Raw genomic sequence first — 11,735 nt, forward strand, 5'->3', positions numbered from 1 at the left:
TAGACAGAGGAACCTTGCGGGCTACAGTCCATGGGGTCACAAGAGTCGGACACGACTGAGTGACTTTCACTTCACTAATCATTCTTTTGATTTTTGTACCATGTATTCCCTGATGGCTCCGTGGTAAAGAACCTGCCTGCCAATACAGGAAACATATGTGGGTTCAATCCCTGGGTCGGGAAGATCTCCTGGAGGAGGGCATGGCAACACAGTCTAGTGTTTTTGCCCGGAGAATCCCATAGACAGAGGAGCCTGGTGGGTCCCAAAGAGTCGGACACAATTGAAGTGACTTAGCAGTCCCTAAAAATAGTTTGTGCTGCCTGTTTTTGAACTTCATGTGATATGTGTTTGACTTCTTTCAACAATATGTTTTTATGAGATTTACCATGTTGCTGTGTTCTCATTGCTTTTGAGTATCCTGTGCATTCATCCTGCCTTTGATGACAGCTGATGGGTTTCTAGTTGGGACTATACTCAACAGTGCCACTGTCAACAGTCTCGTGTGGCTTTCCTGCCGCTTACATGCATGATATTTCCAGGGCACACTGTAAGTAATGGACCAGCAGGTTGTGAGTTAGGCACATTTTCTGCTTTACGAAATGATCCCAAAGTTTTTCACAGTGCTGGTCCCAGTCCATCTCCTGTAGCAGTGTAATGATAGCGATCTCATTACTCCATGTTCTTGACAACACTAACGGCAGGGTGGAGCAGGAGTGAGTCATCCTCCTGTATAGTATGAGGAGATGGGATTCTTGGGGTGGGACTTCACTGGAGTGATGAGGAGGGCAAGATGTCACTCTGCTGATTCATGAAGACCCAGGATTGCAAACTGCTTCCTCTCAGGAATTCACCTTCCAGGCCCCAGACCGCTCACCTCCCTCCACCCATGAGCTGTTGTCTTAAAAGTGAAGAGAAAAAGTGTGGGGGAAATGGAAAACTCAAGTTCCAGCTCAGTGAGTCTCAGCAGGAACTAGCCATCCCCTTGTTAGAGCCTCAGTTTCCATCCTCCAGAGAAGCCATGAGAAGGGCTTTGAGGCTCTTGAACTGGGTACTGGGGATGCCTCACAGGCCAGGGAGTAGGCGCTGTCACAAGCCAGATACCTTGTGCTACCACAGACTGGGTGTTAGGCACACAGGGGCACTGTCAAGGCCAAGGCCAAGCCCAGGAGGTCATGGGCCAGACACCAGGTGCTGTCGCAGGCCTTGGGCTTGGCAACAGGTGCACCATACCAGAGGGGTGTCTGGCAACAGCATCACCTCACAACCCTGGCAGGTCATGACCCAGACCACACTGTCTCCTTAGCTTCCTGATTCTGCCCCACTTCCTGCTATATAAACAAACCATGAGTTCTAGAATTCTCACACAGTGGAGATGCCCTGCCCCCAAGTCCCATTATGAGAACCAGTGAGAGCTGTTCACTTGCTTGCTATGGCCTGTGGGCAGGGAGCTCTTCAGGGCCTCGCATCTCCATTTCCTTCTGCCAGGGCTGACAGTCACCTCTATGCTGAAGGTAGGGCTTTGGGAGCATGAGAAAGAGGCAGGAGGACTCTGCCTGGGTGCCGATGTCAGCCATCCTGATGCCTGAAGGGCCTTCATTTGTTCTTGATGGGTACCTCCTCACCAGACTGCATGGTGTGCCAAGCGTGGGGACCCAGACAGTGGCAAGGCAGTTCCTGTGTGCAGGTGACCATGGACATGAGGAAAGAGCCTTATTAAAAGTGGAAGAAAACGAATAATCTGTGGAATGAGTGAGCTCATTAGGGAGGCACAGTCTCAGAGCAGCAGGACTTGTGCTGAGGACAGTGTGGTGTGTAGGTGGCTGCTCAGCCCCAGAAGGTATCATTCCCATGGCATCATTCTCAGCCGTGTGGTATGTAGGTGGCTGCTCAGCCATGAAAGGCGTCATTCACATGCTTACGTCTCAGCACCCCATGAGGTGGGCCATTTCACCATGGGAACCTGCGGTCCAGAGAACTAAATGCTTATGGAGCCAGGATTCAACACCAATTTTCAATAGACTCTTTGGGGGTAAAAAGTTTGGACCCCATGTGACAAAGTCTGGGATCCCACCCTAACTGACCACATGTAATATTGTGGTGGCAGCCCTGGTTCAGATTTACCTGCCCATTCTGCCCCTTGGCAGAAAATATGCTGGCATGGCATCTGTTGGTTGGGATGTGTCCCCCAACTTAGGGACTTTGTCCTTTTCCCTTAGTGTGACTTGCCTTCCCAGACCAGTTCCTTAAGTGAGGGACTGAATGAATGAGTGCCGTCCTGCTCTCTGCTGTCCTCAGGCATCTGTGGCTGGTGAGGATAGGCACTGCTCCTCGTTGCTGATGGCTGTGCCTGTGATGATGTGCGGGTGAGGACCTGTGACCTTGTAGGGATGGAGGTCATGAGCCAAGACAGGTGTCTCCATCACCACGTGTGAGGGCAGGTGGTGACATCAGAATACAGCTTGTGAGTGGGAGTGCTTGGACTCTGGAACTCCAAGGAGGGGTGGAGGTGATCTGCAGTGGTCTCTTGGAGCCACTAAGTGTCCCCTGTGTGTGGAATAGTATCACTGTGCCTATGAGAAGATTGATCTGCAACATCTCACGGCCCCAAATTAATCCATCCTGGTTCCCTAAAGGTTCAGCTGCTGTACTTGGTGCTGGCATCTGGTGCTGGCATCTCCAAGCTGAATCCTGCAAATCTTTCATAAGCTTTTGGGGGAAGAGATCAGAGTCAGTGTTGTCCTGGACATGAGTTCTGAGGAGTGCTATTCTCTGAAACTGAAGAACCCACTACACTTGTGGAGCACAGAAGCAAAGCCCAACCCTTCCTCCTAGCTGTCAGTTCCTTCCTTGCCACTCACTGGCCCCAACAGCGGGAGTGGGAGGAGAATGGGCTGCATTGAACTAGATACGAGATTTAGATTTTCAAGTGGTGAAGTTCATTCTGTGGGACCCTGGCTCTTCAGGGCCTTAGCCTTGTGAGAAAGGAAAGGGCAAGACGTTGGAAGCCATCTCTTTCCTCCCAAAGTCTCCATTGGGGTAGGCTGTAATCTGAAACAAGGTAGCCATAAACCAACCACAGTATATGAGAAAGGCTGGAAAATATAGCCACCCCACCTGGGGCAGACAGAAAATAGGACAGCAAGCCACTGGCCAGAGACATGGGCAAGAATGGAGCAATGAGAGGGCAAGGTAGACAAAACTCCATGGAGATGCTGGGGCCTGTGTGGGTGCCTGTGGATCCCTGTAGGGAGCCACTGGTTGAGGGTAAAGGTGACCAGCCTCAGATGTGGCAAAGAAACCAGCCACCCACATCTGATAGCAGTACCAACAGCCCTTGGACATGGTGGAACAAGACCAAACATCAGTGGTTTGGGACTCTGAGGGATTGCTCTGAGGCATGGCCCAGTAGATGTTTCTGCTAGTGTATGGGTCGCAAGAGATGATTAGCCTGGTCTGTCTGTTGTTGTACCCTCTCCACCACCACCATAATTCCCCTCCTGCCCCTTTCCCCATTCCCAGGCAAGGACAAGCTTTGCTTGCTGCTGCTGAGTCCCTGAAGCTCTGGGTGGCACTGCACTCTGAACTGCTTAAGGAAACACTTGCTGGAACCACGTCTCCTTGAGACAGTGTAAACACATGTCCAAGTTTGCATGTAATGAGGATGTCTCTGACCTCCCTGTGACGGTTCTAGACCAGTCCAAACTTGACAGCAGGTTATACGTTGATAAAACATCTTTTTGTCTTTAATCTCAGTCTCCAACCTTTGCTGTAGAATTTCTCCTTTTCCTGTCCTCAGTGATGCTGTTATTAAATACTAGTCCAGGAAGGTCCAGTTCAAAATCTCAGTCTCACAGCCAGTTCAATACAGCCCTGTCTCCTCCCACTCATGCTGTTGGGGCCAGTGAGGGGCAAGGAGGGAACTGACAGCATCTTTACTCATTTCCTGTTATAGTCACAGAGAGCACACCTCCAGGGCTGGTGGTCCATGGACCAGGCCCTGGAGTTGTACAATGTGACATGACTGTCCGTTGCTTTCTGGCTACAACTGACTAGCAGCCCTGCTCATTGTGCCCCATCACTTAGTGCTTGACTGACTCTCATCCCTCTGATGATTCTCTTTTCCCCTTCACTCCCCTAACCTTTTGCTTGTGTTAACAAGGGAGAAGGGATGACTCCTGGGCTGTTGGATCCGAACAAGCCCTGGAGAGGTTGTCTGGTCCCGGTTGTTTGGAGGCTCTCTTTTTAGCATGGGGCTCCTGCTGCCTCTGGACCTTTGGTTGCCACTTTGGGGGTGGTGAGAAAAGTCCCTCCCCACATGTGCATGCGGCAGTGGCTGCTTGTGACGGCCAGAAGCCTGAGGGCTGCCCCTTGCTGCCTGAGAGTCTGCATGAGGCTGGCATGGCCCCCTCTCTACCTTTTTCCTAAGGGTCCTGGTTCCGGGCTTGTGGTCAGACTAACATCTCCTGCAAGAATGTGAACGGAAAGCTAGTGGAGGTAGGCAAGTGGCCATGGCAGGTGAGCATCCTATTCCTGGGCATGAGCATCTGCAGTGGCTCCCTCATCCACCGCCAGTGGGTCCTTACAGCTGCGCACTGCTTACAAAGGTCAGTCAGGGTGGCCAGCGGTCCCTGGGGCTCTGCTTTTTGGCCTGGGAGCCCCCACTGAATCTGGTGATCCAGGAGTAGGGGCCTGGCTGGGTAGCCCTGTGCTCAGCTTGTGTCTCTCTACCTGTTCCATGTTTGACCTCACTGCTGGTGATCTGCCTCCTACCCGTGACCCTGCAGATCCAAGGACCCCTTGTCATACTCCGTGAAGATGGGAGTTCAGAGCCTCTTGGAAAATGGTACCGAACGTCAAGTTGCTCGCATCACGATTCATGAGGATTTCACTAACCTATCCCAGGATCTTGCCCTCCTGAAGCTCAGGAACTCTGTCTCCTGGTCCCCACTCATCCAGCCTGTCTGTCTACCTAACCCCAAACTCAAGCCATCTTTTGGATCCCTGTGCTGGATGATCGGGTGGGGAAAAGTGGATATTCACGGTAAGTGAAAGCAGGCTGAGGTTCCAAGACACCTGCCTCTTCAGAACATAGCTCCACCAAGGGCTTCTCCATCCCATTCCTTTATTCACTCCATCAGCAAACATTTCCTGAGCACCTAAGTGTGCTGCACATTGTCCTGAACTCTGTTGATGTGAGAATATATGCAGCACCCTGGTGTAAAAGACACCCATGATGTCCATGGATCTCGGTTCCCAAAGTTAAGTTAAATCCAATGTCAAACTCTCACCTTGCAGCCTGGAAGGAAATTAACTTTGTTACTGGGATTTCCTGTCTGCAGGTGGCACAGGGCCATGGTCACAGGGGCTACCTAGACATTGGGAGCCGTTTACAGAGTTGTTGCCTTGAGCACCAAGACTTCTTGTCCCCTGTTGGTGTCACTCTGAGGTCCTAGAGTTGAGGAGCCTTTGTGGGGTCCTGCCTTCCAGGGGGTGGCTCCGTCTAGGCTTTAGGATCTTGCCATCTTGGCAGGTAGCAATGGAGCAGTGCTTAGCCATTCATGCTCATGAAACCTGAATCCTTGGCTTCATTCTGTGCCTGGATGTTGTTCTGAGCCCCTCAGGAGACTTTTGCTTGGACTTTTTAATGTGCTTGGGCATTTTCAAAAGTCAGACTGCGGAGTGGGGCCTTTGTGAATCACTATCCTAGGAAATGGCCCTGCCTCCCACATTATGAATCTGGATAGCTCCAAGATGGAGATGAGTTGAAGAGACAGTGAGGCAGGATCTCTCTCTCTCCAGTGAACCCACAGTCCCCCTACAGCCTTCAGGAGGTGGCTGTCAAGATCATAAATAATGATATCTGCAATCAACAGTACAAGTTCCTCTTCTTGACAAACCAGAAGAAGTTACTTGGGAATGACATGATTTGTGCCACCTCTCATTTGGGCATGGACACCTGTCAGGTGCGCAGTGTCTAGACCTGGGCAAGAAGGTGACTGTTAGGGGTCATGCATTCTTTCCCACATGGCACTGGGGGATTAAAAATCGCCTTTCCCTGGGCTTCAGTTTTCCCACTCTGTAAAAACAGGGATGAAAATACTTTTCACTCCTCTTCCCAATTATAGTTAATCATGGCAGTACTTACAGGGAGCTGATGGGTGATAGGCCGTGCGTACTTTCATCTTAAATAGTCATTGCCAAATTGTTTTCCAAAGTGATTGTATTAATCTATATTCTTACAGCAGTGTTTGAAAATTTCACTGCTCTATATCCTTGCCAATTTTGGTATTGGTCAGACTAACATGTTTTCCATTCTGAGAATGAGAACTAGAGAAATAGTATCCTATGTGGTTGCATGTACATGTTCTGGTTACTAGTGTACTTGTGCATCCTTTCCTATGTTTATTCACCATTCATGATTCTTTTTCTGTGAGTCACTTGTTCAGATATTTTATACATTTTCTATTGTTTGCTGTTTTCTTTTTATTATATTTTTATATTTTGGATACTGATTTTATGTTCATTATATATATTGCAAATGTTTTCTTTTTGAAATCATTTTATATATACTGTCTTTGCTGAACAGCAATTTGGATTTTTTAAAAATGTTGTTTTGAAGTATAGTTGATTTACAGTGTTGTGTTAGCAATTTAGTTTTTATTTCAGTCAAACATATATCCATTTTTTCCCCTTTTGGCATATGCTTATTTAAGAAATCCTTCATTTTCCTGAGGTTATAAAGACATTTTCCTATGTTTTCTTTTTTCTAAAAGTTTGGAAATTTTGGTTTCTACATTTAGGTCTTGAATCATGTGTATTCATTTCGTGAATAGGGAAAGTTAGAGGTCTGTTTTTATTTATTTCTGTGTATGGACTACCAGTTTTCCCAGTGTCATTCAGTGAAAAAAACCATTTCCTCTACTGGCTGTCACCAATAATCTCATAAATCAAATTTCTGTATACACAAAGGATAATTTCTTGAGTTGGACATCTTAACTTTTTTTCATCTTTAATACAAGTGTTTCTTTTGGTTTTTTAAAATTGAAGTATAGTTGATTTATTGTGTTAGTTTCAGGTATATAGCATAGCGATTCAGTGTTTTTGCAGATTATATTCCATTATAGGTTATTACATGATAATGAGTATAATTTCTGTCCTGTACAGTATATGCTTATTTCTTATCTATTTTATATATATTGAATAGTAGTTTGTATCTGTTAATCCCATACCCCTAATTTGTTCCTCCCCGCGTCCCTTCTCCCTTTGGTAATCGCAAGATTGTTTTCTGTATCCGTGACTGTGTTTCTGTTTTGTGTATACATTCATTTGTATTCTTTTTTAGATTCCACATGTAAGTGGTATCATGTAGTATTTGTCTTTATCTGACTTATTTCACTAAGTGTAATGTTCTCTGGGTTCATCCACATTCCAAGTGGCATTATTTCATTCTTTTTTTATTGACTGAGTTATATTCCATTGTGTGTGTGTGGGTATCATATCTCCTTAAGCCAATTGTCTGTTGATGGGCACTTGGGTTACTTCCATGCTGTTAAAGTGCTGCACTCAATATGCCAGCAAATTTGGAAAACTGAGCAGTGCCCACAAGACTGGAAAAGGTCAGTTTTCATTCCAATGCCAAAGAATGTTCAAACTACCACACAGTTGCACTCATTTCACATGCTAACAAGGTCATGCTCAAAATCCTCCAAGCTAGGCTTTAACAGTATGTGAACTGAGAACTTCCAGATGTACAAGCTGGATTTGGAAAAGGTAGAGAAAACAGAGATCAAATTGTCAACATCTGTTGGATCATAGAAAAAGCAAGAGAATTCCAGAAAAACATCTACTTCTGCTTCATTGACTACACTAAAGCCTTTGTGTGGATCACAACAAATTAGGGAATTCTTAAAGAGATAGGAATACCAGACAAACTTACCTGCTTCCTGAGAAACCTGTATGCAGGTCAAGAAGCAATAGTTAGAACTGAACATGGAACAATAGACTAGTTCAAAATTGGGAAAGGAGTGTGTCAAAGCTGTATATTGTCACCCTGTTTATTTAACATATGCAGAGTACATCATGTGAAATGCCGGGCTGGATGAAGCATAAGCTGGAATCAACATTGCCAGGAGAAATATCAATAACCTCAGGTATGCAGATGACACCACCCTTATGGCAGAAAGCAGAAGAGGAACTAAAGAGCCTCTTGATGAAGGTGAAGGAGGAGAATGAAAGTGAAAGTCACTCACTTAAGTCTGACTCTTTGCGACCCTGTGAACTATACAGTCCATGGAATTTTCTAGGCCAGAATACTGGAGTAGGTAGCCTTTCCTTTCTCCAGGGGATCTTCCCAACCCAGTGACCGAACACAGGTCTCCTGCATTGCAGTCAGATTCTTTACCAGCTGAGCCACAAGGGATGCCTAAGAATACTGTAGTGGGTGGCCTATCCCTTCTCTAGTGGATCTTCCTGACCCAGAAATCCAACCAGGGTCTCCTGCATTGAGGTTGGATTCTTTTTTTTTTTTTTAATATAAATTTATCCAACTGAGTTATCAGGGAAGCCTGGAGAGTGAAAAAGCTGGCTTAAAACTCAACATTCAAAAAACTAAGATCATGGCATCCGGTCACATCACTTCATGGCTAATAGATGGGGAAACAGTGGAAACAGTGGCAGACTTTATTTTCTTGGGCTCCAAAATCACTGCAGATGGTGATTGCAGCCGTGAAATTAAAAGAGTCTTGCTCCTTGGAAGAGATGCTATGAGAAACCTAGACAGCATATTAAAAATCAGAGACATTACTTTGCTGACAAATGTCCTCCTAGTAAAAGCTATGGTTTTTCCAGTAGTCATGTACGGATGTGAGAGTTGGATCATAAAGAAGGCTGAGCACCAAGGAATTGATGCTTTCAAACTGTGGTGTTGGAGAAGACTCTTGAGAGTCCCGTGGACTGCAAGGAGATCAAACCAGTCAATCCTAAAAAATATCAACCCTGAATATTCATTGGAAGGACTGATGCTGAAACTAAATTCCAATACTTTGGCCACCTGATGTGAAGAGTCAATTCATTGGAAAAGACCCTGATGCTGGGAAAGATAGAAGGCAGGAAAAGGGGATGACAGAGGATGAGATGGTTGGATGGCATCACCAACTCAATGGACATGAGTTTGAGTAAACTCTGGGAGATAGTGAAGGACAGGCAAGCCTGGCATGCTGCAGTCCATGGGGTCTCAAAGAATCAGATACAACTGAGCAACTGAACAACAACAAATTAAATCTGTAGATTGAGTAGTATGGCTGTTTTAATAATATTAATTTTGAAATCCAAGAGCACAGATTATCTTTGCATTTCTTTCAGTCATCTTCAGCTTACTTCATCAGTGTTTTATGGTTCTCAGTGTATAGGTCTTTCACCTCCTTGGTTAAGATTATTCCTAGGGTTGTTTTTTTTTTTTTTTAACAAGATTTTGAACAGGATGGTTTTTTTACTTTCAGATATTTCACTAGGGTACAAAAATGCAATAACTTTCTGTATATTAATCTTGGATCCTGAAAACTTACTGAATTCATTTATTCTAATAGTTTTGGATGGAAACTTTAGGGTTCTCAATATAGAGTATCATGTCATCTGCAAATGTGACAATTTTCTCTCCCCCCTTTCAATTTGCACATATTTTATTTCTTTTTCTTGTCTGATTGCTATGGATAGGGCTTCCAGTACTATATTAAATAACAGTGACCAAAAAATATATATATATATAACAGTGACAAGAATGGGCATCCTTGTCTTCTTCCTGAATTCAGGAGGAAGGCTTTCAGCTTTTCACCATTGAATATTATGTTGGCCCTGATTTTGTCATAAATGACCTTTATCATGTTGAGATATGTTTCTTCTATACCCACTTTGATGAGGGTTTTTATTATGAATGGATATTGAATTTTATCGATGCATTTCTTGGCATCTACTGAGATGATCATGTGGGTTTTCTTTCATTTTGTTAGTGTGGTGTATAACATTGATTTGTGTATGTTAAACCATCCTTGTGACCCTGGAGTAAACCCAGTTTGATCATGGTGTATGATCTTTTTAATGTATTGTTGGATTCAGTTTGCTAATATTTTGTTGAGGATTTGTGCATCTATATTCATAAAAGATGTTGGCCTGTAATTTTCTTTTCTGATCTTTGTCTAGTTTTGATATTAGGGTAATGGTGGCCTCATAGAATGAATTTGGGAGTATCCCCTCCTCTTTAGTTTTTTGGAATAGTTGGAGAAGGATAGGGATAACTTTTTTTTTTTTTTCTGTGTTTGATAGAATTCCTCAGTGAAGCTGTTCAGACCTCAACCTCCAGGGAAGTCCCTAAAAATAAACTGATTCTTTTTTTTTGCCTCATGTGGGATCTTAGTTCCAGGACCAGGGATTGAACCCATGCCCCCTCAATGGAAGCACAGAGTCTTAACCATGACAGATCTGAACTTTTGTTTGCAGGCCATGTTTTTGTTTGTTTGTTTTACAGAATCTGTTTCACTTATAATGATTATGATTAGTCTATTCAAATTGTCTGTTTCTTTTTGACTCAGTCTTGGCAAGCTATATGTTTCTAGAAATTTGTCCAATTTTGTCCATTTCTTCTGTATTGTCCAGTTTGTTGACATTTAAGTGTTTATAGTATTTTATTATGATTTTTGTACATCTATGATATTGATTGTTATTTCTTTTCTTTCTTTCTTATTTTGTTTATTTGGGTCCTCTTTTATTTTTGATGAGACTGGCTAAATGTTTGTCAATTTTGTTAATCTTTTCAAAAGAATCAGCCCTTGGTTTCATCCTTCTTTTCTATTTTTTTAAATCTCTGTTTTAATTATTTCATCTCTTTATGATTTCCTTCCTTCTGCCAACTTTGGACTTTCTTTGTTCTTCTTTTTCTAATTCTTTTAGGTGGTAGGTTAGGTTGTTTATTTGAGATTTTTCTCTTTTTCCCTTGAGGAAGGCCTGTATCACTATAAACTTCTCTCAGAATGTTTTTGTCTTTGATATCATCATTAACTCATTGATTTTTAGTAGCATGTTGTTTAGTCTCCATATATTTGTTTTCCAGTTTTTCTGTAGTTGATTTCTAGTTTTATATTGTTGTGGTCGGAAAAATGCTTGATATAATTTCTATCCTATTAAATTTGTTGAGGCTGGTTTTGTGACCTAGTGTGTGAGATAACCTGGAGAACAGTCCATGCTCACTTGAAAAGAGTGTGTATTCTATTTTTTTTTTTTTAATGTGGTGTCCTGTAGATATCAAGTACAACTGATCTTTGGTGTCACTTAGGAACTCTGTTGCCTTATTGATCTTCTTTCTGAATGATCTGTCCATTGAGATCAGTAGGGTATTAAAGTCTCCTACTGTTACTGCGTTATTGTCAGTTTCTCCCTTTATGTCTGTTAGTATTTGCTTTGTATTTAATTGCTCCTGTATTAAGTGTGTGTGTTAACAAGTGTAATATCCTCTTCTTGTATTGACCCCTTTATCATTATATAATGTGCTTCTTTGTCTTTTATTATAGCCTTTGTTTTAGAGTCTGTTTTGTCTCATTTAAGTATCGCTACCCCTACCTTCGGAGAAGGCAGTGGCACCCCACTCCAGTACTCTTGCCTGGAAAATCCCACGGACAGAGGAGCCTGGTAGGCTGCAGTCCATGGGGTCGCTAAGAGTCGGACACGACTGAGCGACTTCACTTTCA

At 43.8% G+C, this 11,735-nt stretch overlaps 1 protein-coding gene across 1 annotated transcript in view; it reads left to right on the forward strand.

Moving 5' to 3' along the window:
- The first annotated feature begins 1,429 nt into the window (after nucleotides 1-1,429).
- The window catches only part of PRSS46 (protease, serine, 46), a 21,482-nt gene continuing 11,176 nt past the window's right edge, over nucleotides 1,430-11,735 (forward strand). Inside the window, exons 1-4 of the mRNA XM_010862505.1 lie at nucleotides 1,430-1,511; nucleotides 4,427-4,604; nucleotides 4,785-5,041; nucleotides 5,800-5,963. Coding sequence (XP_010860807.1) covers nucleotides 1,430-1,511; nucleotides 4,427-4,604; nucleotides 4,785-5,041; nucleotides 5,800-5,963 — 681 coding nt within the window. The remainder of the gene's footprint in view (nucleotides 1,512-4,426; nucleotides 4,605-4,784; nucleotides 5,042-5,799; nucleotides 5,964-11,735) is intronic.

This window comes from Bison bison, unplaced genomic scaffold (assembly GCF_000754665.1).
Source record: "Bison bison bison isolate TAMUID 2011002044 unplaced genomic scaffold, Bison_UMD1.0 scf7180017864482, whole genome shotgun sequence".
NCBI lineage: Eukaryota > Metazoa > Chordata > Mammalia > Artiodactyla > Bovidae > Bison > Bison bison.